The sequence below is a fragment of the Macrobrachium rosenbergii genome, chromosome 16, assembly GCF_040412425.1.
Source record: "Macrobrachium rosenbergii isolate ZJJX-2024 chromosome 16, ASM4041242v1, whole genome shotgun sequence".
In the NCBI taxonomy this organism is placed as follows: Eukaryota; Metazoa; Arthropoda; class Malacostraca; order Decapoda; family Palaemonidae; genus Macrobrachium; species Macrobrachium rosenbergii.
The window spans coordinates 22,286,548-22,314,512 of record NC_089756.1 but is presented as its reverse complement, the minus strand read 5'-3'; the positions used below and the strand labels follow the sequence as shown (position 1 = coordinate 22,314,512).

Below are 27,965 nucleotides of genomic sequence, written 5' to 3'. Positions count from 1 at the left end.
AATAACACATAGCATATCTTGTCATTAAAGTGAGCAAGCTCCAGTAATTATCAAGGCAAAATAAAATTTAGAAAGTATCCTATACACAATAATTGTTCAGATTCAGTACGGTGTCTCTGAGGTGCAGTCTGGGGCCAGTCTGGCAGATGGCGCATCGGCGACGGGCAGTTGTCTCTGGACCTTAGTGGTTACTGTGTGTTGGGTAACGTTATCGAGGTGTACCAAGAATTCATTTGTAAGTGTGCAAGAACAGCAGTTGAGAGGGGGGAAAACTGATTAAGAATAGTTAGAGAAAATAGGCTAGACGATTTGAATGAACGATGGTTAACGAAAGCATAACTAACTAAAAACTGTTCGATAACCAAAGAAACCTGGTTGGCTAATAATGGACGGATGTTTTTGTTTCTTAACTTTTTTTTGGGGAACTTTACAATTTTGTTAGTAATGGCTTGATAAATTTCACGGTCACTGATAATGTTTTTGGGCAAAATAGTGATTTGAGAGCTTGATGAAGCTTAAAGAATCTCGCTTAAATGAATACCAATCAAAAGAAGTTGTAGGCCTATATGTAGCTATTTTAGTTACGGTGCAAGTGCTAACTCACGATTTTAAGGCTGAATGATTACACTAGTGATGGATTTAGAATAACAGAAAATCTTGGCACCTGGCTTTATTCAGGCCAAATGCTACTTTATGACCGTCGGGAATAAAGTAATCGTAAAAACTATAGCCTACGAGATCAAGATGCCCTGCTCATGATTTTTTGTCCAAGATACGAAAACGCTACTGCTATAGGACTAGACTGCTATTAGTCGGTTGCATTTCATCTGTCCACTCACCAACGGAGGTTTTAGGTAAAAGTGGCAATATGCATAGCTAGCTCTCAACTGGCAGAAATCAAAGCCGATATCGTAGGCATACTGTGAGAAATGTGCAAAATATTTCCATAGTAATACGTCTGAATGCCTATATATACAAAGAACCCTTACACCTCCCTATTTAGATCTTAAACATGCCGGTTTATGTCGACAGTATAACAATACAAGTTCACGAATGACAAACTTGTAACAGACAGTCTACTTCAGGTCACACGCAAACTTCATTGAAGGCTTTGGAAATATAGTATGTTAAAGTAGTACATTGTCAATGTGTATAGCCTAAATACGGGATTATTGAGAAGATACACTTCTATTTATTTGAAATAAGTTTTACACAGCTTTATCAGAAATATCGTAAATAATTGAGCAATACATTCATCTTCCAATTTTATTATGAAACGAGTTTGTGGTCTTATCGATCTGACTATACAGATGTATAAAAAAAAAGACTTCAGTTTATATCAAACGACTGGTTCCTATTGGTCAAGTTATCTTAGACCCTGACAAGTCCTGATAGGTCCTCAGTCATTCAGACATTTGAGAGTACAAATTTTTTCAAGAATTAGTTTCGCAGTTCCCAAGGTGTTTATTTTTAGTTAAATATAGCATTATAAAGAAACTAATAATAACTTGAGGGCTCTTAGCGACCGCTGTTCATGATTCATGATTAAGACTCGGTATAGTCTTTTCCAAAGTTTGATTGCCATGTTTCTTTCTTGTCAGTGGGAAATGACCACTCTGTATGTCTGTCTGTCTGTTTTAGACGGGCACTGTTAGTTTTTCCTAATTTTCTGGCTACTTTAGTCTTAGCGGTTATCACACTATAATATCAAATCTGTACTAAATGCGTGCATTTATATGGGAGTGTGCAAAACCCTTTAAAAGTACTCATTACCTACTAGCATGGATGTTGTTTACCCATGATATGCTAGAAAAAATTTTCATGAAACTAGATATAAAAAAATAAGTTAATAATTCAAGATAATTCTACAGGCTTTAACGTGGACTTGAGTAATATTAGGTACAAACCGAACAGCATTTTTCAGCACTTCGAGTCCCTCTGCCGTTCCAAAGCTGGACTACACTCACCAACCAAACGATTCTGTACAGATGAAAACTGGGGCACCAACCCTGGACCCAAGCATCCAGAAACCCTCACGGTGCCTGCCACCATGGCCTCTCGTGTTCAGGGTCCCAATTCCAGATCCGGTAGCAACGAATTCCGGCGACTTGTTATATCCATAGCCTCCTCTGACGTACGCACACTTTTTCCCTGTGGAGAACCTGGAATAAGTTGTGTTTGCGTAAGATACCCTTTTTCACCTGGATAAAAGCAGAACAAATTGCTGGGTACCTATGGTGTCAGGAGGGGCGAATGGTGAGTTGGCCTAGGTACTCTCGTCGGTTCCCTTTAGGGGCTACAAAAGTCAGTCTTGATGGCGGATTTTCATATAATAGACTGACCTTGAATTGTGTACATGAAGAAAAAAGGGTATTAACATTATAAATGAAGTTAATTACAGAAACGTAATCATCTAATATCCTTTGCAATAAACTTTCTACATCAGATTCGTTAGGAAGTTTAAAGAAGACTCTGTTTATTCGCTTACATAGTTTATACAAAAGAAGTATATTTTTATTTATATTTTCTTTTTATAAAACAAAGCCAGAAATGTGATGAGGCCATCTTTCAGGCATATATTTACCTATATGCTAGACATATGTATATATATATATATATATATATATATATATATATTATATATATATATATATATATATATATACTGTATGTGTGTGTGTGTGTGTGAGCGGGCGGTGTGTGAAAAATTCTCTCAATGTCCATGTCCCTGGGAAAAAATGTAGGAACATCATATTTTGCAGGATCCTCCAAAGGGTTGCTAGTTGTTGGTCTTTTCACCTTATGCCCTACTTGAAATAGAGGCACCATGACCAAAACTGCCGTGGCAACTCGATAATCACCAAGCAAAGACAGATTAGAAGCATTTGAAACTATGAGGCCTAATTATACAAGAGCTAGTGACTTGGCATGAAGAAATACTGGTAAATGCTTTTTGCCGCAACCATAGCCTCTAATCCCTGACATTGATTGTAAGAACCTGTTAAAAACCTGCCCCTTACCGCTGTCAGTGGTAAGGGCCGGAAAATGATTTTCCCAAATCTCACATATGATCGTATGACAACACTCTCCAGAGGAGGTTTCAGGTCACCAGCTTCAAGAAGACCTTAGAAACGGACTACAAAGAGGGAAAAGCTTCAGTAATCATTTTCAACAAGTCTGAAATCCTTAGAAGTATTACCAGCGTCATTATTTACAGTTGCTGCTGTTAAGGTTTGTTTCACAGAAGCAGTAAGATTCATCGACCAATCTACTGCTTCTGATGAAAGCTAAAGTAAGCTAACTGACAGGTCCTCGAAGAATATGTCACATTGAATGTATGGCTTTATCCTGAATGATAACATCTATCCATAATACCTCCCCTTAGTACGTAATCCTTCTCTTTAGCTGATTATATTCCTTTAACCTTATCCTGATAATCATCCTAGAATCTATGAAGTTCAGAGCAGTCGTTTTCCTTACACGACTTCCCAGATTAAGGTCGCATGGAAATTCGGGCTCCCAACCGAAAATGTTTTGAAGTGACAATGAATCTGTCATGCAGCTTGGTCCTTGATCACCTAAGACGATTTCACGCCATTATCATGACTTAGAGGGCAACAAGAAGTAACAAGTAGCAAAGGCGTTAAAAATAATCATGGTACGATGGAAAAAATTATCTAAAGATGGCATGCGCATAAGAAATAATACAGAACAAGAAAATTAATAAGAGCTTTAAGCCCATGAAATAAAGTGAAAAAATCACATATTGTTCATGCTTTTCTCAGAGTTATTGCTGAACTGGTCATAGGAAGCCCCACTGGAGAAGTAAATATTTTTGTTTCTGGTATGTTTTTCAGATCTTGTATTAATTGACAGACGTATAACTAGAAACTGCATCTAAGTAAGCATTAGTGTTAGGTGCAGTTTTTCACTTTTAAACTTAATAAGATTTGCCTGTTTATTTACTAATGTTATAGGTCGTTGATTAAGGATGCGGAAATTGTAACTCGTCCTGATAGGTGAATCAAAAGTAATTACGAAAACTTCAGAGAATTTGAATATATTCTAAAAAGAAAACTCACCTCAGTTTTCTAAAGACCATTTGATGTCTTCGTCTTCTAGAAAAGACAAATATTTAAAATAGCTGCCTGCATTACTATCATTAGATTATTGTCCTCTTTATATAAAAAATTGCACAAAATCTTGTTTGTGAGGGTAGGTGTTATTCATACCATTCCTCTCCTGCAGCAGTTACTCAGGTGGCTTTGTGTCCGCAGAAATCACGGTGCTTCTAACTTCATCTCTGCTGGTCTGTCTGGTGTCTGTGGCCCTTCAGTTATTAATGATTTTATTATTACAAACCTTTTGATCCTACTGTCTTAAACATCTCGAGTTTGATCCTCCTTACAGTAACATAAGTCTAATAGAACTAATTACTCATGCTTCCAGTTGAATTAATTATGCTTATATTATCATACACTGGTACGTATTAGGCTTAACTGTTCTTCCTGCAAAGATGCCAACATTTGGCCGCAAATGGCAAACATGGAAATCTTCACTTTTGTCACTACAGTACTACTGACTGCTTAGAGTAAACTGGCATCTGCATGCAAACAAAAGCCAGAAAAAATAAATGTAAGAAACTTATTAGAAACTGTAATACTAAATGACATGCATACATGCATCTTTCTAATAAAATTGTACCCACTTCCAGAAATGCCAAAGTCGTTCGAATCAGTTTCATAAAGTCCATCGGGCCAAAATTGAGTGTTTTTTTTTTTTTTTTTTTTTATTTCTGGAGTGTGGTTGGAATTTTTCTTTCTTTTACAATAACCCATTATGTCCCCTCTTCTCCCGCTCTGTCTCTCATTCCCACCCCATCCTTCTGTCTGTCTGCGTGGTTCTAACTCCGAAATTAGTCCCTATGTCAAAACTGGTTGCCAATTTGAACTGCAGATTTTCTCTTTTTGTTGTTCTCTACGTTGCGCCGTATGTAGATCAGTACTCCAATGACAGTAACGTACCCTCCGAACTAATGTAACTCTCATTAAGGCCTACAAAGGAGTCGTGACCTTTGAGGATCCTTAAGGAGGTAAATGTTCTATTTACGTAAGGTCTCATCGTTGCATATTTCGTGATCTTCAAAGGACCAAATTTGAGAGATTACACATTGATTCAATGCTGTTCATCATATGTTAGGGAATTACCATTGGATTTTAATGTCAAAATCATCTTGAAATTATATGTTGAATATAACTTCACACTCTGATATAAAAAGCCATATGCGAGTTTTCTGTTACGTCAGATTTTCCCAGTCGTCTGTTGGCAATTTTTTTTTGCCAGTTGCAATAAAAATGGTGCGCCGTTTTGTTTAAAACATTATAGAAAAAATGTGGTATCTTAGGGCAAATGTGAGACACATCTATCTGTTTGTATGCATACAGCTGAAAGAGTACGTTGATACCAATGGGAAGCAAAAAGAGGGCCAGAAATAAATCTACGAAAGTAACTCCACCATGGCGAGCTGGTAGACGAAACTGAATGTCAATCATGCAATTAAAATTGGGACGTGAGTCGCAGTAACCAGTGGAGGACAAGTCACCCGAAGGAGTTACCCGAAACTGTACATTTGGCAACTATATGACCCCACGCATTACCTGTTGTCAACAGATTACTTTGCAATCATCATCTCGCCTTTTCCCCTGAAAGAGTTTATTTTCTGTTTTAGAAACTTGATTTATAAACATCTGCGTTGCACCGAATTGGTTAAATTCGTCTGATATTTCCAAACCCTGACACATGTTGCCGGTGTGAAATGGGAGATGCAATTTACACTGCGTGTAAATGTCGTCACTGGAATCTACAGACATTAATCGTTGATAAAAATAGTTTATATAATCACAATATATACATATGTATATGTACATATATATATATATATATATATATATATATATATATATATATATATATATATATATATATATATATAAATATATACATATATATATTATATATATATATATATATATATATATATATATATATATATATATATATATTATATATATATATATATATATATATATATATATATATATATATATATATATATATATATATATACATACATATATATATATATATATATATATATATACATACATATATATATATATATATATATATATATATATATATATATATATATATATATATATATATATATTATATGATTAGCAAGAATTGCAAAGATTGCCTCCCTTTTTGTTGTTGTTGGTTGTTCTGTTGTTTTTGGTATTGCCAGTTGTCTGAATGGGATAGACCATCTGTTCCATTGACTTAGCACGGTCAAGAATACAAGGGTTTAAAAGATTAAGGCCACTCCTTTTTTAAAACAGAACTTTCCTTCGGGCAAAAGTGATCTGTCTTGGGTGTTTTTCTACAGGCAAAAGCCTCCCCTGCGGGCAGCAGGTGCGTATGAGTCAAAACCCCTGTGTTGGGCGCACCACCCTGCCCCATAGGAGGGGATAAAAGCAGAAACCCACGAGGTCTCGACACACACATGCGGGCTGGAAGATGGCGAAGACGCCCAACACCTGGCCCCATCGATGCCCTTGCAGCCTACCCACGTGGCCCTTTCTAAAGCAGATACCTTTCCGTGCCCTTGACCGTATTCCAAGTGTTTGCTCCAATTGTCATTTCGCCTCGAGCCCACACGCCATTGCTTGAGTTTCGAGGAGTCCCCATCGCCTTGGGCCCTCTACGAAGCCCTTGCATCTCACCACGGAAGAAACTCGCCTCGAAATCGCAGTCATCCACGGACCGCCTTCTACGCGCCCTCGAAATCTGTTACAGTAAAGCGCCCCTGGAAGAGCCCCATTTCAGTCACGCTTTTTGTCTTGTAACATTTTGCTTAAATAGAAAGCCGTGAAAGAATCCTTTGTCTAATCGTCCATGCGCTTCTTGCATCGGCAGTATTAATTCTTTATTACCTCCTTTGGCACCCTCAGTGCAGCTTTTCATTATTCTTTTGTCTATTTTCATTACTGGCGTATAATGTGCATATCTCTATTTCAGAGGGACCCTATTTCGTGGAAGCTTTCGACTGTGTCTGAATCCCCAGTTTCATTCAACCGAGGAATCCCCCTTCAGGATCAGAAATCACTTTGTCTTTCTTCCTGTACTGATGTCATTTATGTAAATACACTCTTTAAATTTGCCTTAATGTTTTATGTAATATTTCAGTAACAAGAGCCCTATGCTCATATGAAATTCTCCCCTTTGTTTTCCTCTTTTTTTACGTTTTCCTAAAAACCCACGAAATCAGAATCACAAGGCCAAATTACCTTAAATCGTTGCATACCTGTCTCACAGAGAATATCTCAAACTAAAACCACGGAAAAACGTAAATATATATATATATATATATATATATATATATATATATATATATATATATATATATATATATATATATATATATATATATATATATATATTACATGTATCTTGAAGCAAATGTGGGATCTATTATTCTAGGACACACTTAATTTCCTATACTTCTCATGTTCAAGGCATTCAGTCTTATTGTGATGTGTATGTGTGATAAGTTTGTAACGTGTATATGAAATGTTTTGCTTCAGTGTGGAGTCACTGTGGACGCACCCTAAGAATGACAACTTAGAAGCAATTTCTCATTAATAGTTCCCCAGTCTTGCACATGTGAGCGTTGGAAGATTAAGGAATTTTAAATAAGGAGATCAATCCCAAAATTATGTAAGCGATTATAGTTTATTGGTGTCCCGACCCTTGTATATCCCAGTTCGTGAGACGTATTCATGGATATTAGCCATATTTTTTTACTATGTATTTCAGGAAGTTTGAGTCATCGTTTTTTGCCAATATCTTTCAAACCAATCGATTGATTGGTATGGTACTTTGAAACAGCTTCTCACACCCTCCCTTAATTTCTGATAAAAAAAAAAATTTCATGTCGAGAAACAGATTTCAGCTTCACTTTACTTTGAATTTTGGGACATAGCCAAACCTAACCAGTCAAGATTTACGAATCTATCTGATAAGTAATTCTGGTGCTTGTTCTTCCCAACACCGACTCTTCCTCATTCTCTAAAACCTCACTTCCCGTCTGTTTTCATTCACTTCTGTGTTTTCATTCATTCCCCACCCTCTCTCTCTCTCTCTCTCTCTCTCTCTCTCCTCGCAATATTGGTTATGCAAAGAATGTTTTCAGGCACATATTAGCATTGCAATTTTTCAGCTGAGCAATGTAGGATGAAATGAGCTAACAGCCTACATGGTTATACAGAATTTAGGAGTTTCCGAAATCTTTGTAGTTGATGAATGAAATGTCGGGTTAAATGACGGGTTTATCACTTGTGAATCCAGTAACTATAGAGAAGGTTGTCTCGTCGCTTTTCAGACTTATGGCTTACTTGTTGAAATGTCCCCGTGGATGCAGAAATGCATTTGCTATACGTCTTCTTGAAGTTTACAGCCGGGAGAAAGCTGCTCAGAAATTAAGAATAAATCTGAATAGGTAAGATATTGCTTATGGTGATATTTCACGGTCATATGTATAAGGGAATAAGGGAAAGGTAAAATTGATTCATTGACATACATCTATGATATCGTGAACATTGTCTCAAATGGTTATAAACTGTTCTGTGATTTTCATCCCTTATTTTTTATAAAATATGTAGAACAGTGAATTTAGAATAAACATGGAATAACTTTTCATCACAGAATTATGTAAACAAAATAAAAACAATCACATTCATGAAGAATGTAACATACGCCACGGGGTGTAATGACGCCAAGGAAGAGTAGGGAAAAGAATGGTGAGTCGAGGAGGAAAGTTGGGGGTAGTGAGGAATTTACACTAAGGAAAAGTTCAGTAGTTTCCAAGCCTGTGTGTCCGAAAGCGTTAATCAGTTTGCTGGCTACCCCATCAAATTCAGAAAGTAACACACCGATCCATCAATTAATTTGAAAGATATTGGCAAAAAACGATGACTCAGACTTTCTGAAATACATAGTAGTCAATTCAAAATGTCGTGAAACATAGAGATGATTTCAGACATTGCCACCTGTCCTTGCTGCCATTTATTAAATCTCACTTACAGCTAGAAAACAGCGTAGATGTGGCAGCCATGGTTCCTGTTTATTTTTGTTGCTTCTGTTATTTACTTCATAGTTTTACTTTGATTGCTATTTGATGTAAGTTATGTACATTCAGATTTTTTTTATATTTACTTTTTTCTTTGTTACTGATTTTTTTTTTTTTTTGCAGGGCATTTTGTTCGGTAGTTTCTTTCCTTGGCAAGGTTAAGACGACCCCCAGGCTCGCTCCATAGTGATAAAAATCGAATTGACTCCTGATAAAGATTCTATTAAAATCATTGGGTCGATAACACTTAGTTCAGGATAACAGTTATATCAAGCATACGACGAAGAACCTGATTTCGATAAAGTTTCCTGACGACGACTGGGCTCATAACAACGGCCATACTGAAACGAGTCGAGAGAAAATCATTACCAAAGATGGACTCCTCTGAGAATCATCACGGGCGGGTCTCCATCATTTCCGACGGAGAATATGGGGCTCATTTCAACAAAGGTATTTGAATTATTATTAATTTTATATGTCAGCCTTTTTGGTTTTGTTTTCATTTTCAAGTTGAAAGTCTCTATATAAGTCAATAAAAGTACATAATCGTTGAATAACTTTTTTTTTCGTAGAAGGACGAGAAAATAACAATTGTACGGAAGTGTGCATGTAGGAATTTATATAGAATATAAATAAAGCATGTTTCATTTAGAAAATATCATAAAAACTGAAATTTGGACTTCGATGGTTCTTCCGCCTTTTCTTGTACCGAATGAGATTCTTTTTATGTCTATGTTATAACGACCAACTAATATGCTCAGTCGTATCTCATACATTTATCGCATCGTTTTATTTTTATTTGTCTAGGACCGATTATAGCCTGTAAGCCGTACAAATAACTTGGCTTTATCCTTCGGATTATAATCAGTGGTCTTCCCCCGGTTGCCCCCCTTCGATGTGGGACCACCTTGACGTGGTGAGGGGGTTCTTGAACTCAGGAATTTGTTCCTGGGTTTAAGTCCAAGAGTCTTGCATATTATTATTTTTATTTCTTTGACTAATTTTTGTGGAATTTCTTCTAACTTTTTGCAAAAATTTATTGACCTGATAAATAGGAAAAGATATCATAGCTGGGATTTTTTATATCCGAAGTTAAATAGTGGGAACTGTGGTTAAAGTTAAGTATACCTTAGTTTTTATTTTCAGACCACTGAGCTGATTAACAGCTTTCCCAGGGCTGGCCCGAAGGATCAGACTTATTTTACGGCTAAGAACCATTGGTTACTTAGCAACGGGGACCTACAGCTTATTGGGGAATCCGAACCACATTATAGCGAGAAATGAATTTCTATCACCAGAAATAAATTCCTCTAACTCTTCATCAGCCGGCCGGGGAATCGAACTCGGGCCTAGCGAGTGCCAGTCCATAGCTCTACCGACTCACCCAACGAAGAGCTTGGGAACTGTGGTAGTACCAACAACTGCCTGATAATGTTCGGAGCTGAGAGTTATCAGATTGATAGCTCAAAGGCGGAACTATTCTTTAGGGTGGAACCCCGGGGGGGGTGTTGGGTTTTGGTTCTGGGGATAAGACTCTCGGCATTCTATCCGGTTTGCCCATAATATGATTAGGGTGGGGATGATTGTATTCTTGTAATACTCTCAGTCCTAGCAAGCGGGTTTGGCTTACACTTGGGCCACTTTAATTATGTTGTGACAGCCCCTGTGGGGTAGGGCAGGCGCTGGACATTTGGGAGTTGGTTCTCACTTGTGCCATTGTGAAGAAACAACCCATGAAAGGCTCCATGATATATTTTGAAGTTTTTGTATTTACATTTTTTTCCTCCAATCTTATGACACGAATTATAAGATCTGAGTACCCCTGCCTCTTTTGATGGTACCATCCCACAGCTTTCGATTTAATCGCCCAGGACAGAGCAAATCTGGCATGGAAATGGACAATTCTCTGAATAATGCAAATAATCAAATTCGGGATGGTATTAAAACTTTAACACCGCATAAAACACCCAAAATGACTAAATATTGACGTGACCCAACCTTGAGTCACTACGACCCCCTCTTTGGGAGTGGAAGTTCGTCAAGGTTTCTAACCATGGAAACATAACAACAAATTTCAGCCTTAAAGTTGGAAAACTACATATTAAGAAGGCATCCAACAACAGAAATGTCATTCAGACAAATAAAAGAAAGGACATGGCTTATAGAAGCCACAACAAAAAACCAATCGGAAGACTATTTGTCCATGAAAAGTATCGGTAATGTAAATGTCATTATAAAATACATGACACTGTGAACAGCAGTCAGGGTACTGTTATACTTCCTGAAAATAATAACGAACCGGTCGAGAAGAATATATTATTGGACTCTCTTAAAATGAGATATCCCAAGTCCAAGATAGTGAGATATATATAATACCAAGTAAACGGAATAATAAAATATTAAGAATTGCAAAAATAAAAATTGAAAGTCAAGACCTGTCTCAAAAAACAAAAATTTGGGGCCAAAATAGAGAACCCAAGACCTTACGTCCCAAAACCACTACAATGACAAAATTGTGGTAAATATGGGCACACGAAGAAAAACTGTCGAATTGAACGTATATGTGCTTATTGTGGTTGAAATAAACGTACTATATGTGCTTATTGAGGTACTGACAAACATGCCACACAATGGAAATGTGGCAGACCGAAGTGTGTAAACTGTGGGCAAGATCATCGCTCGAGGTCCAAAGAATGCATGTTTTATATGTACAATACAGAATTGAAAATCTTACAAGAAAGGACTGGGATGCCTATAAAGGAAGCTAAACTGAACTGAAAGTGAGAGGAATTCAAGATCTGTCTAAGAAACATACATATTCTTCAGTAACAAACCGGTAACAAACAGTAGCGCTTTTACAGATAAAGTAACGGAGCAGAAAAAATCCCAAGAAGAAAAATGCCTTACAAACAAAATCTAATTTGGTAATAAATAAAGGAATAGGTACAAATGATATGGATAGCATTTTATCAAATTTATTTGAAGTATTAATGCAAATAGCGCAGGAAGATGCCACTACAGAAGTAGTAGAGGAAAATTGTGATGGACCAGAAATTAAAGATAAAAAGAGACCTTTGCAGAGAAAAAGAGGCCATTGGCGAGAACACCACCCGAAACGAAGAAACCAACTATTAATGGAAAAACTTCGGTTACACCAAAGACAAAGGATATGAAGAAAGAACAAAAACAAGCTAAGAATATATCCTTATCTCCTAAAATAGTAGAAAAACCCATGGAACCAGATGTCCAAACCATCGAAAAAGTTGAAGAGGACCATGCCATAGATAACAGTTATAATGTCAAGGGAGAAGAGATTACTCCATCTCCAGTAATTGGTACAAGAACAAATGAAACAAGAAATATGCATGATAACACATATTGGTATAACGATTGTTTCGTTGAATTGTGCAATAATAACAAAAACATAAAAGATGGTTCAACAAACATTATAAGAAATTTTATGAAATATAGAAAATAAGAAACAGCTGATTTGAGCACCCATGAAAAAGGTTGCTTGTGCATTGCACATTTAATATATTTTAAAGAAAGACAAATAAATTTCGTGAGTAAATTATTAGAAAAAATCCAAATTGATAATACAAAAAAAAAAAGAAAGTAAAACTTGACCGCTATAACATAATATTTTCAATGGCTATATTATATAATGGAACATAAATGGTCTGCAGACCAGATTACACCTAGGAGAAGTACAACGATTACTAAAAGAATATGAACCAATGATATTATGCTTACAACATGTCAACAAAACTGTCAACAATAAGTAAATACACCTTAGCATCTACATCAGCAGGGGAGGAAGGGAATTTAGGTACTGCCATATATATACTTAACAAAGTATTTTACGACAAAGTACCTGTAAATATTACTGACTTGCAAATAATAGGTATTAAAATCCGTATAAAAACGATAATTATGTAATTTATAATTTATACAACCAACTTAATAAAAATTACAACATTGACAAACGGATAGAATTACTTAACAATGCCAAGGATCCTACATTAACAGTAGGTGATTTTAATGCTCACAACTCAATATGGGACTGTAACTGTTCAAACTCAAATAGAGTAGGGAGTAAAGTAGAAGCATTTATGGACTCAAATGACATGTGCTGCATAAATGATGACGAAGTCAGCACATATTCAAGAACACATGGAGCATTTTCCTCAGTAGACTTAACTCTATGTACCTCAAGTATTGCAGACAGATTAGATTGGAATACAGTTGATGACTTGCACACCAGTGATCATTTCCCAGTATTAATTTCATTATTACAAAATGGTACTGCAAAACATGTCACTCACTATAACATTTAGAAAGCAGATAGGGAGCGATATGAAACGCACACTAAGAATATCCCAACATTTGAATATTTAAATGACGATGATGAAACTAATAAATTTCTTGTTGATTTCATTAAAAAAAAAACTTTGTCAACAGCTTTATAGTTTACCTGACTAAAATAATAATAATAATAATAATAATAATAATAATAATAATAATAATAATAATAATAATAATAATAATAATAATAATAATAATAATACCTTTATTCCACAAATTTACAGGGGGTATTCTTACAACGTGCATTGGTTAAAATATACATAAAATGTTTGTTTAAAATTTAGTCTCATACTGATGAAAGTAATATATATGTAATCCCCCCTGGAAACAGACTCAATATTCCATGTAGGAATACTAAGTAACGTACCAACTTGCGGTCTACTCCAGAAGGCAATGGAATTTCGACCCTGTCTCTCTCCCTGAACACTCTTAGGTCCCCACACACTTTTTTCTTTTTCTCACGATCCCGAGTTTCACGCATCCCCTCTCTCTCTCTCTCTCTCTCTCTGATGTCACAAAGATCTCTGTTCTCGCATTCCACATTAAAGAAATGAAATGGGTCATCTAAGGAAACGCAATCTTCCTACAAAAATAGATTTATTATTTAAAGCAACCCAACAAGTAATGAATAAAACAAAGCAAAGATTAAAATGCATCATAAATGAAATTATCAAGTAAGAATAATCTAATCCTGACTAAAAGTCTCATCACGCAAGCACGGCCTGTAACCAAAATTTCATTATTATTCCATTATAGACTTTGTAAGTCTAGTCTAGTCTCAAAGTCTACCACATAAAATTATAGACATTGCAAAGGTTTTGCAAATGTATTTCTATGATCACACCAACATGATAACATCATGTCCTCTCACTATGTTCTCACCACACCACCACAGACATCTGTCGAAAGAATAAGCACATAATAATCTCCCAAAAAATATGCAAGTGCAAAACATAATAATGAAAGTCTAAAATGCATGAGTAAATAGCATACTGGTAAACAGAACACATAAAATAGAATATTGAAATGGTAAAAGGCTACGTCCACTTCCCACACAAGTTCAAAAATGTCTTGAACATGGTAAAAACATAAGTCCACAATTCACAGAAAAACGAAGAGTCTGAACTGTACCTATTCCTGCCAATTCTAAGAGATTGCAACACTCAAAGATAATGTCTTGACGATAATGCTTTCCAAATTCGCTAATGAACGATCGGACTAATTTTTGGGCAGAATCTAGATTTTCTAACGCAAACGACAACTTCATACCACATAGCGACTTTTGGTCATATGACAGAGCCAATATTGTGTGTCATCAAGTTAACTGCAGATGTAACGAAGCGTATTGCTGAGTGCAACGATTCTGCAACTGACGGCTTTGACCCACTACCATTTCACAGCTCTTTCTCTTCATCACATCTCAAACTACAGTAATGTTAAAGCGGCCGTATTTTTCTGAAATATATACATAGAATTATATATGTTATCTATTAACAATATTTTACAAAAAAAAAACATCTGATCCAAAACACAATGCCAACAATGGCTCATCCAACAACGTCAAGAAAATAGCCTTTCAATTTTCTTTAAAAAAGAATTTATTGTTTTGCTTTCTTTACATCTGAAGGAAGTGTATTCCACAAAAACAGGCCCCCTCACTGATAAGGCCTGCTCAGCTAGTTTAGTCCTAGTATGTTTAACCACCAAGTTATCTGTTTACCTTGTTATTCTTACAGTGTTTTCTCCTACTGTCTCTATCTCTATAACTCTTTCTGATGGTTGTAAATTGCGCTGCTTAAACATGAATAAAGCAAGGTCATATTCTATTTGCTCTTTAATTTTAACTATTCGAGCTTTATGAATGGAATAGCATGGTCAGACTTTTTCCCACCTCCACAGCAATTTTAGCAGCAAATTATGAATTGTACCTTCTGTATTAAGAGTTTTATGCCCTCCCATAACATAGCACACAATATGAAAATAAGCTCAGCACTAGCGATTCAACGACCATTTTTCTTGAGTCAAAGTCAAAGATTCCTTGTGTCTGTTCAAAAACACTAAATGCCATTTGCTTTCTTTACATATAGATTCTATATGACCATTAAATGTCAGATTGCTATCTATTTATAAACCTAGATTTTTTACACACTCACATTCAGAAGAGATGTACCAGCTCTGGATAACCAGATCTGATGGTATTCTATCTATATATTGGTGAGAGCCTACAAATATAAACTGAGTTTTATTTGTGTTTATTTTTCAAACCGTTTTGGCAGAAGTAGGAATTGACTGATCCATCGTTCCTTCCATATTACGAGAGTGTCTAGGTTTTCATATTTATTGGAAAGAATGAATTGTGCATCATCAGCAAATTGAACAAGTTCACAATCATGCGCAATACTTTGCAAGTCATTGATAAAAATATGAAATAAAATCGACCAAAGACCGATCCTGAGGCACAATTCCATAATTAACGTTTTTCTTAGTTGAAATATAAGAATCCATTTTCACAGACTGAAAGCGATTGGATAAGTAGTCTTCAAACCAAAATTTATCAATGCGAAGGTAACGCCATCTTATTCAGAGAATTGATGAGATACGCTATCGAAAGCTTTCGACAAATCACAAAGAGCCAACAAAGAAATTTCGCCTTTATCTACATTTTTATATAAGACTTCCGTAATCTTGTTAACGCAGTCTGAGTTGACATTCGGCTCCTAAACCATGCTGTGTATCTGACAGAAGGTGATTAACAGATAGGTATCTCCACACAGCTGGTCACTGACTACTCTTTCTAAAAACCTTAGACAAAACTGGTAGAAGCGAAATGACGATATTGTCCAGGGTCTTCACTATCGCCTCCTTGAATGCAGGGATAAACAAGAGCATATTTCAGTCACAAGGAAAATGCCAGTCACGATTGATGTATTAATAATAACGGTTATGTAAAATGCTAAAGCAGGAGGGAATCTTTAAGAATTTACTATTCATTTCGTCTATTCCACAACTAGTCTTGTTTTTTAGATTTTTTACGATTATTATTAAGTTTCCACACTGACAGGTTGGGTCGAAAATACGTCAATGATTGTTTCGCAGTTGGGAGAGGGGCAACATCGGAGTTACTAATGGCTGAATTTTGTCTCTGTATTTCTTCAAAACGGTTTTACCGACGTTTGCAAAAATCATTAAACTCTCTGCTGATTCAACAGGATCACCAACATTGACAAACCTTGAACCTTTACCTTTACTAGGTATAATTCATTTATGACTTTCCAAGTCTTACCTTTATTCCTTTTACATTCGTAGAATTTTTTGGTTATTGATATTTATTCTAGCTGACCCGAATTAAGCTGATGCTACCTTTTCTTTGACTTATACTCATCAAAATGATCGACTCTATTCGAATGATTAAAATTGTTTTGAATCGATCTTTTTTCCATTTCAGTTTTAATTCCTCAGTAATCCATGGAGCTGGTGGTCTGTAATTTCCTGCAACAATAGAGCGCAAGAGTCAGACATGACTTAAAATGTTTTGATAATATATTAACTTGTTTATTAACGTCGTCTGTATTTAAGATACTACTAAGCACTGGGATTGCATCAATCAATTTATTACAAAAAGCCAGGGGTATAATTCTTCAAGCTTCGAAATGTTTTGACCTCACGTTTCCGTTTTTTAACATCAATTTCAGCTATCATTTCATGATCAGAGAGAGGACAAGAGGCTACTTCTATCTTTTTTATTACATCCTTTTTATTTGTAACTAGAACGTCTATGAGGGATCTTGAATAAGGGGTGATACGGGTAGGCTTATCAATGACCTGAGCACAATTTAATAAATTTACAATATTGCTTAATTTTGACCGATTTTTCAGCTGGATCATCGTTCAGGGCACCCAATAAAAAAAGAAATTTGTTTTCCGTTAACATTGCCTGCAATTTATCATGTATGTAATCAAATGTATTTACTGGAGCATTTGGGGTGACGGCAGCGACCCTAACATTATGGTTGGCAATTTGCGCAATTGTATTTTCACCCAGGCATCTTCGATTCCTTCACAGGACGGAATTATATTTCTTATTTGAACACATTTCAGGTCATTTTTAACATAGATGCAGACACTCTCCAATTTCGTCCACCATCGCATCTAAACAAATTATAGCTTCTAATTGCCACATATTGATCAAGAATATTCGGTTCTAAACTTGGCTTCGGAGACGCAAAGAACATCGGTTTTCTTGTTGACTATCAACAACTTTAATTCATCAAGACATCTTAATAGGACCTTGCGTTAACATGAGCTATATGAAGATAGTCTTTTTCTCAGTGTACTCGGCGACGTCTCATTGCCCAACCCCTTTAAACTCTTATGAAAGCACTCTCGACAAAGCTTACCTTATGACCTAGCATTTTCTACAGTTCCCGCACCTTAACTGATGATGGCGGCAGTTACGGGCATGGTGATTGAACTCACCGACAGTTATAAACAACCATTTAGCTTTTTCTTATGGAATTGAGAATTGTAATTGGTTGATTTTCCCTATTTCCCCGGACGCATATCTCGGTATCTGACGATTTACGCCATGATTATCATTCTGATAAAAGTAATTTGTTCTCGACATTCCACCATTAGCAGTGATCCCAGACTGATTGCCTGTTTGTTGATGAAACATATCTCTACTTCCGTTTCTCTCGAAATTTATCATGTTATCACGATTTCCGTGGCATTTTTAGGGGTGGATCTGGACGTGTTGGAAAAACAGATGAATACATACGGAGAAGCAGTTTCTCCTGCTGCAAGAGGGGTGGGTTAGGTAGATCAGATGAAGTCGTTTGTAGGTAATCCCATTACGATGTTTGTATGACATGCATATATATATATATATATATATATATATATATATACATACACACATTATATACATACATAGATGTATGTGTGTATATAAATATATATATATATATATATATATACATATACATATACATATGCATATATACATATACACACATATAACATATCCAACTTACGCGAGGTAAGGTTCCAGACCCCCTTGCACAAGGCGAATTTCTGTGTAAGTTTGGCACGGTCTCAAAAAATGCTAATAAATGCTTATTTTTAGAATTTAAACACTAAATATGACCTAATCATACTCCCAAAGTATTAAGATAACTTTTAAGTTAAAGTTACTGTTATTTCATTTAAAAGTTAGCTTAATACATTACCCTTAAAAAAAAATAAATGGTTGACGTAAAAATATAGGAGAGTATGAAGATTCGTATACTATTTCTCTCTCTCACTCTCCCCATTCCACTGATCTGTTTTTAGAAGTCTCCTCAACCTCGTTTTTAAAAACTTCTTTATTCTGCCTCCTTCTCTTTGTTCTGAAATGCCTTATGTTTAGAACATTTCATTTACAGTTTGTACATGGTACAGGTAAAATTAGATGATCAATTTAAAATGATCTACTGTACAGGTAAAGACATGCAGAGAAACAGTAATACGTAGGTTGCGCTAACTACGAATGAGAGAGAGAGAGAGAGAGATATTAGTTGTCCCTACTTAAGAGTGAAATTTTTTATAAATTATTACGGACACATATAGAGAGAGAGAGAGAATTATGTAAGAAACCTTTGACCCGCTAATCAGCAACACTCCCCTTTCTTGTCATGTTAAATTGACATGTCTAACAGTTTTGCCTTCGAGCTTCTACACAAAAGATGAGGGAAAGATATTTGTTCATTTAAAATACGTATCACATACAGATTTTGCAATTATTACAGTTATATTATTATTGGTTTTGAAAGAAGATGATGGTAGATCGGTGTGGAATTGATTTTATATGGTCTTCAATTTTTCTTATTATTTTTTCTGTGTGGGCTGATATTTGCTAGTAACTGGCCGATGCTCATAGTCTGATAAGGAATTGGTTTCTTGAATGATTAATTTTTATTGCATAAAAGAAATGGAAGTTAAAAGGGGCGTTTGATCACCGTAGAGTTTTGGAAAACAGGATTTGTTATATTATCGTTGTTCCAAGGGCGGAATTCCAACGTTTCCAACTGTATCTTTGGTTCATTCTCAAGGAAGGGTGGGCTTGTTCTGATTGGAATGGGGTCGTCAGGTGGTATTTATAGTGTCCCGGGTGTCCCGTGTTGAGAGGGCTGAACTTTCATTGGCTGCTTCAGAGGATTATCCCTTGGCCAAACCGCTGGAATTCCGCTACGCCTTTAGAACAACGATGAAGATTTTGCACGAGAATACAACAAATTCCAATTTCCATAAACTCTATAGTGATCAAACGCCCCTTTTAACTTCCATTTCTTTTATTATAAAATAAAAATTAATAGTTCAAGAAACCAATTCCTTATCCAGACTATGAACATTGGCCAGTTATTAGCAAATGTCAGCCCTGAGGAGAAGAAAGTAAGAAGAATTGAGGAGACCATATATAAAATCAATTCCAATTGATGCTGCCATCTCTTTAACAAAAACATGCTTGAAAGAGGGTCTCTACCTTCATATTATTATTATTAGTTATTATTATTATTATTATTATTATTATTATTATTATTATTATTATTATTATTTTTGAAAATTAGTACTATTATTAGGTAAAAAATTTATTTATCATGCAAAACAAATAAACATATACATGTACCATAAAAATTCTCTCATCTCAGTAATTGAATGAGAGAGAGAGAGGGAGAGAAATTATTACTTTTATTATTTAATGTTATTTAGTTTACACATAAAAGCTTGAAAACTTATAAATGACATAAAAAATTAAACACAACACTTTTGCAGGGTTTCTCAGCATTCGCAGTTGTTCGAGTGTCTGTGAAAAACTCGTGTATGACAATTAGTTAGGTTCCAATAAAAAGTTCACTTGTTCAGAATTCCCCACAACTCAAATCACACAAGTTGGGTATTATTGTTATATATATATACTGTTTATATATATATATATATATATATATATATATATGTATTTATATATATTTATATGTCCCCTCAATTATCTGACTACTTATTATCTTGAACCCTGCATTATCTTGGACACACCAGGCCAGGATCATGCCCAAAAGATATATGATATATTTATAAATTTAAAAATATTAAAAAACTTCCCTGATGGTTGGCAACGCTGCACAGCCTTAAGAAAATATTGGCAGTGCTGCTAAATGCAGACTGACTGGGAAAGGGTTTTAGGGGTGGGGAGACCTTGAGAAGTTTCCATGGCAGGGGGGTATATGTTGGCCTATGCCACTGTGCGGGAAGGGTAATAAGGCTGGGTAGAGTAAGGCTCACAGAAGGGGGTGTTTTGGAAGGTGGATGGAGCTGGGGAGCAGTTTCTGTGGCTGGGAGGGGGAGGGGGGAGGCAGTGTTGGACGGGTGAAGTGGGCTAGGTAGACTTGACTTGATAGAGCTTATTTGGTTTCATATTTTTGTTTATGTTATAGTAGTTCATATTTTGTTGAAGGATATGTATACAGTACTGATAGAGAGAGAGAGAGAGAGAGAGAGAGAGAGAGAGAGAGAGAGAGAGAGAGAGAGAAACAGTAACTGAGGTATGTTTACATCGAAGTCTGAGTACATTAACACACACTCCTTCACTTTTTATTTATATTTTATGTTACATTATTCTCATTTATATATTTACTGTATTTTCTCATTTTTTATTTTTTTAAACCAAATGATAAGCGCAATCATATGCACAGAGAGAGAGAGAGAGAGAGAGAGAGAGAGCACTGAGATGAAATATCAACAGTTATATTCTCTTGTGTACTGTTATGATATTTGTGATAATCTTGCTTAATATCAACTAAACTTGTAATGAAATATGGTACATTAAATCGAGTAAAGCAAAAAAATAAAAAAAAGCAACATGTATGCATGCACCTATTCCTTGGTGTGGATAAGCTGACTATAGCCTGTCTGATGTTCTGTTGATGAAATATCAACAGTGATAAAAATATCCTCATGTGTACTGTTATGATATGTTTGATGATCATACAACTAAACTTGTAATAAAAACTGTACAGCAAATCAAGCAAAGCAAAAAAAAAAAAAAAAATGGTAAACATACGTATGTATGCACACGCTCATTCGATGACGTCATGAACTTCCTGGAGTTTTAGTTTCATATTTTTATGGTAATGATACAGTAACTCATATTTCATTAAAGGATCTGCAGAGTACTGAGAGAGAGAGAGAGAGGGAGAGTTTGGGGGTGGGGGGGGAACAATCAAATCAGGAAACAGCAGTCTTGCAATTTAGAGGAATTTTGCTTCAACATAACTTATTTTAGTTAACCTTTGTATACCAGTTTTACATTTATGTTCAAAAATAAAGATAATTCCATTAATGCATTCTTTTTTTAGCAAGTAAAAAAATATTTTCCCAATTCTTTCAGTTTTAGGCTCAATCAGCTGATTCTGAGAACGTAGATATTACAAATGGCAGGACGATCGTATTTTTTATATATATTACAATGAGAATGTATCAGTATAATAATACAGTTTACGTGGATTCTGTAAGTAAAATAAGTTTGATTACCTTTATCTTAAATACAGCTGTAATAGGCCGTTTTACTTTTGCAAATAGATACTATGAGTGTAACACCTGGGTTAGCCTAGGTCTATAGTTCACACATAGCCTACACATTTTTATCTTGTGTATGGTAATACAGTATGGTAAAAACTCATGGCATCCATTTGCAAAAGTCAGATAGGCTATCACAGCTGTATTTAAGATAAAGGTAATGGTAATGAAAGTGCTATTTAATTGACAAAATCCATTTACACTGTATTATTATATTAATATATTAACATAGTAATATTATAATAAATACTGATCATCCCACCATTTGTAATGTTTACATAATAATATTATAATAAATACTGATCGTCCCACCATTTGTAATATTTACATTCTAAGAATCAGCTGATTGAGCCTACTACCAAAAGAATTAGGAAAATAATTTTTAATTGCTAAAAGAAACGAATGTATTAATGGAATTATTATTTTTATTTCTATACACAGATATAAAACATTTATACAAAGGTAAACTAGCATACTTTATGCTAAAGTAAATTCCCTCAAAATTGCATAACAGCTGTTTCCTGATTTGTTTGTTTACCTGTGTAAACATACATCTATTCTCCCACTCTCTCTCTCTCTCTCAGTACTGTACATATCCTTTAATGAAATATAAATTACTGTATCATAAACATAAAAGCATAAAACTTAAGCTCCAGGAAGTCCACAACTCCATCAAATGAGTGCGTACATACTTATGTACCTGTTACTGTTTTTTTGTTTGCTTTGATTGATTTACCGTACCGTTTTTATTAGGAGTTTAGCTGACTATACATATGACCATCACACATATCAAAACAGTACACAAGAGAATATTTTATCAACGTTAATATTTCATCTCTAATCACTGTGAAAATATTTAAAATGTGAATTTCACAGGTAGGCAAGATAAACCAAGCAGGCTATACCAAGTTCACTAACGACATGGAATGAGTGTGTGCATACGTACATACCTTGTGCTCAAGATTGTGTTTATCTATTCATTTGTAAAACCTAAAAAAATGAGAAAATACAGTAAAAATATAAATGAGAATACTGTAGCATATAACACAAACAAAATAGTGTAAGAGTGTGTGTGTTTGTTATTATATTAGGCTTTAATGTAAACATACCCTGTTTTCCTCTCTCTCTCTCGACCACATATCACTACTTTACATACCCTTTAATGAAATATGAATTACTGTACCATAAAAATAAAAACACAAAACTAAATAAACTCCAAGAAGTTTGCAATGCTATCGAATGAGTGGGCGCATACGTAGGTACGTGTTGTCATTTTTTTTCTATGCCTAATTTACTGTACCGTGTTTCATTACAAGTTTAGTTGACTCTAAGTATGACTATCACACATATTATAACAGTACCCGAGAGAATATTTGATCACAGTCTCTAATCACCGTAAAAATATTCAAAAGCTGAATTTCATATGTTGTCAACACAACACTAATCAGGCTGTAGCAAGTTACCCACGCCACGGAAATAATGTGTAGGTACATGTTGCCATTAGTTTTTGCTTTGCTCGATTTAACGTACCATATTTTATTACAAGTTTAGCGGGCGCTAAGTATGATTATCACACTTATGAACTTATAACAGTACACAAGAGAATATTTTATCACTGTTGATATTTCATCTATCTCTCTCGCTCTCTGTACTGTTCATACTCTTTAATAAAATGTGAATTACTATATCATAAACATAAAAATATGAAACCAAACAAGCTCTATCAAATCGGGTCTACCTAGCCTCTTCACCCATCCAACACCGTATCTTCACCCCCTCCAAGCCATGGAAAGTGTTTCCACCTTCCAAAACAACCCTTCTCTGAGCCTTCCTCCACTCAGCCTCACTGGCCCTCCTCTCTGATGGCACCAAGCCATCTGGCCATCCCCCCCAGCCATGGAAACTTCTTGAGGCTTCCCCAACCCCCAAGACCCTTTCTCAGTCAGTCTGAGTGTAGGCAGTGTTACCAACATTTTCTTAAGGCTATGCAGCATTACCAACAATTGGAGGGTGGTTTTTAAAATTTTTTTTAAAATTCATATATATTGTGTATCTTTGTGCCTTCATCTCTGGTCCAGGTGCGATGGATAAAGTTGAGTTTCAAATAATGGCAATCTGGATAATTGAAGGATTACTGTGCATATATATATATATATATATATATATATATATATATATATAATATATATATAATATATATATATATATATATATATATATATGTATATATATACTGTCATCAAGGTTCAAGTTAATCCACAAAATTAACAATAGGTTATATGGAAAAACAATAAAACAATTACATTTAATTAACAAAACTTCACATATCAAAATATTACCAGTTAATTAATATAAATCCAACATAATAAAAAAAATATTCCTGCCCAATACCAAATCCAAAATATCATATGGTATAATAACCGTACTCACAATGATCAGAGAAGTTCTTAACAAGCGCTTACGAGGCAGGAGCTGGGACGAGACACACAAGTGGCAAATAAGCCAGAGCGAAGGAAAACGTGAGGTGGGGAGAGAGGGGGAGAGAGGGGGAGTAAAGAGAACGGGACAGGAGGGGGAATCAGAAGGTACGTTTCACAAGGATACTGGAGAGCTACATTTTAACTTAATTTCAGGATTTCGTACTTATTACGAAAGAAGGTTACTGAATGTTATTTATTTAGGTATATACAATATGTACACGGATCTGTTTAATTAATGAGGAGGGAAGCTTGGTACTTGACAATACATATACATATATGCGTGTATATATATTGTATATATATATATATATATATATATATATGTATATATGTATATATATATATATATATATAATGTGTGTGTAAAATGCAACATAATTTTTAAATGCAAAGAGTGTTGAATGGAAAGTGAATCCATTGAGTACAGGTAATATAAATAAATGACCCCATTTGTATAAGAGCAAAAAAAATTGTGAAATATAATTTGATTAACCTTGTTATTTGCCCATTTTTACTTTCCTTTGAATGTAACGTTTGTTCATAAATCACACACGCAGTATATTTTATATGCATATTTCCATCTCTCTTTCATGTTTCCAGCGGACGGAGGCTGGGGTGTCCGTCACGTCTTCGGCCTGCTGTCCTTTTCCGCCCTTGCTGTCAGCTACATGACCAGGAACAGCATCAACATAGCCATAGTTGCCATGGTCGCTTTGAATGCCTCTTATGTCTCGGGTCAGACGGACGTTTGTCCACTGCGTTCCTTGTCTAATGAAACCAGTGACAATACCCCGGTAGGCCTATAACTAAGCGACGAGTAAGAGGCAGAGTCAAAGTGTATTCTAATTTATTGATACAAAATCTCTGACAGGTCAACAACTCTTGTGAGCTGAAAAGTAGAATTTGACATTGGAAGAAAACGGAGGGATGTCTATATACAGTCAGGTGTATTTTCTCACACCTGAAGAATGGTTAACAATTCTGTATACAAATTAAGAAGAAGTTTCATATGGTTAGAAAACTTGCAATGCCTTAAATACATTAGTAATTACGGTTCTGACAGGGACATAAAGTATCTTCTGAAAAATGCATAAAAGATCGCTTGAATCATGAGCGCTGGATCACTGTCTCCTGAGAGTCTCGGAGCGTCATATAGATTTTTGTTTTGAGGCAAGGATGCCCTGAGGGTCCGGGCGCCGGCTCTGGACCTCACAGGCCATCAGGAAAGTCTTCATTTTCAACAAGTTTACTTAGGTATCGTGACCTACTGACCTTATTTTGCACTGGTGGTCTTCGAGCATCGCTGTAGATAGTCATTATAGCATATTTGTGTTTCATTAATGGCATGTTCAGCATTATAATTATTTTCAGGACTGATAAGTAATTGATAAGATTCTCAGGAAATGCAAGCGTTTCAAGATAGTAAGATTTACACAATTAACTAACTCTTTATTTTACTGTAACATATTACTTAGTTTTTGAAGGCAGCTGCTGTAAGTAGAGAGAAGGAAACTTAAGCATATGATACACATAATTAATAATAAAATAATGAGCAAGGAGTCTTTTGTATATAAATATTTATATAACTTATGAATAACTTCATCCAGAGTTGATAAACATTAGCCTCCTTCAGAAAAATCTCTAATACACTGGCTTTCATTCATGTCTGGGCAAGTTTTAAAACTTACTGAACAAGTTCTGTCATAAAATCAATCAAAACAAATTTTTTTTTTTTTTTAAATATTGCTGATCATACAAACTTTAACTTTTTTTATACTAATTCTAAAACTCCCTGAGCGACACCCTCTACCAGAAACGATCACAGTGGTGTCTCTTTCAAAAAATTTTTCGTTACTCAGACTTCTAACCGACTTATGGTTGGTATAAAAACCTACTAAATGAACTGTCTGCCAAAATTGACTATGACCGGCCCCACTCTCCTCATCAGACAGGAGAATTCGACTGGGACGAAGAAACTCGAGGCATGATCCTGGGCTGCTTCTTCTACGGGTACTTGGTGGGCAACCTGCTAGGAGGTTTCGCCTCTGCGTACCTGGGCGGGAGGGTTACGCTCGGGGTCAGCGTCTTATTTGTGTCCATCATAAGCCTCTTATCCCCAGTCTGCATCAGGACCTCCAGCACGCTCTACATGGGTCTCAGGATTGTGTGCGGGATTTTTCAGGTGGGTCTTGTCTGCCAGTTAGTTTTCCTGAAAATGATTGTTTATATTTTGGGGTGTGTTTGTACTCTTGCGTATGGACGCACTACTGCAGTCATAAACGATTGCACGAGGGCTCTCTCTCTCTCTCTCTCTCTCTCTCTCTATCTCACACACACACTCACACACACACATATATGTGGTTAAAAGCCACAAATATGAACGTGATTTGAGAGTCACTTGAAGCCACAGCAATTTTTAAAGAGAACTGACAGTGTTAGGTATTTTTGCGCATTTAACAAATTTTCCGAAGATATGTTAAGTACACGAAAGTACTGGGGACTTCATGGTTTCTTTTTAAACATTTCTTATGGCTTCTGACTGATATGTATATACAGTATATATGTTATTATATATATACACACACACACACACACACATATATATATATATATATATATATATACATACAGTATATATATATATATATATATATGATTATAATAACTTTTGTACTTGATTCATTTATCATAACATTACCACAGGTGAAAAATATGAGATGGGGTGTAGGTCTTGACCTGTTTTGACTTTATTTCCAAGCCATTGACGAAAAACTGATGCATAGTATTAGAAGTCACAAATATATATAGTATGTATATATGTCTGTATGTGTGTGTAAGTGTGGGCGTGTGAGACCTTTTGAAATAATGCCAAGGCTTCTTTGTTATTTCTTGCCTATTTTATTTTATTAAACAAAAGAAACACTGATCATATTATCCATATTCCTGCAGGGATCCCTCTCCCCTTCAATTTTCACTCTCATGGTAACTTGGATACCTCCTAAGGACAAAGCCAGCTTCGGCTCTCGAGTTCTCATAGATAAGACATTAAAATCTTGAGAACCTTCTGACACAGAATTCAGTGATGCGGCAACCCAATATGCTTATCTAGCCCATGCCAGGAGAATATAAAGGAAAATGAGAGGCTTGGAGAAGAGTGAGGTTTAGCCACAAGATAAGAGCTTGATCTGCCGTTTGAAGGACAGGTTAGGAAAATGAAAGCAGACAGAAAGTTCCAAAGCAATGAATATTGATTAAGATTGTCTAGTGATATTCAGTGATGTCAGTGAAACTCGACTGTTGGTTTAATAATGTGTATGAACGTT

The 27,965-nt window shown here is 35.4% G+C and overlaps 1 protein-coding gene across 3 annotated transcripts; it reads left to right on the top strand.

Annotated features, from left to right (window-relative positions):
* The first annotated feature begins 147 nt into the window (after positions 1-147).
* On the top strand, positions 148-27,859 carry LOC136847180 (uncharacterized transporter slc-17.2-like). 3 transcript variants are annotated; one of them, XM_067118610.1, is made up of 5 exons: positions 148-235; positions 9,314-9,640; positions 25,243-25,436; positions 26,591-26,824; positions 27,592-27,859. In XM_067118610.1, exons 2-5 carry the CDS (start codon positions 9,565-9,567, stop codon positions 27,697-27,699), a joined length of 612 nt encoding a protein of 203 aa, XP_066974711.1. In that variant the 5' UTR covers positions 148-235; positions 9,314-9,564; the 3' UTR covers positions 27,700-27,859. The 3 variants fall into 3 exon arrangements, with proteins under 3 accessions (XP_066974711.1, XP_066974713.1, XP_066974712.1); XM_067118612.1 differs by lacking the exon at positions 148-235 and adding an exon at positions 8,425-8,560; XM_067118611.1 differs by lacking the exon at positions 148-235 and having other exon boundaries at positions 8,634-9,640.
* Positions 27,860-27,965: the final 106 nt, after the last annotated feature.

Coding starts and splice junctions, on each gene's coding strand:
- LOC136847180 (XM_067118610.1), top strand. CDS start 9,565: ATGGACTCCTCTGAGAATCATCACGGGCGGGTCTCCATCATTTCCGAC. Junction 25,437..26,590: donor AAACCAGTGACAATACCCCG/GTAGGCCTATAA, acceptor TCTCCTCATCAG/ACAGGAGAATTCGACTGGGA. Junction 26,825..27,591: donor TTGTGTGCGGGATTTTTCAG/GTGGGTCTTGTC, acceptor ATATTCCTGCAG/GGATCCCTCTCCCCTTCAAT.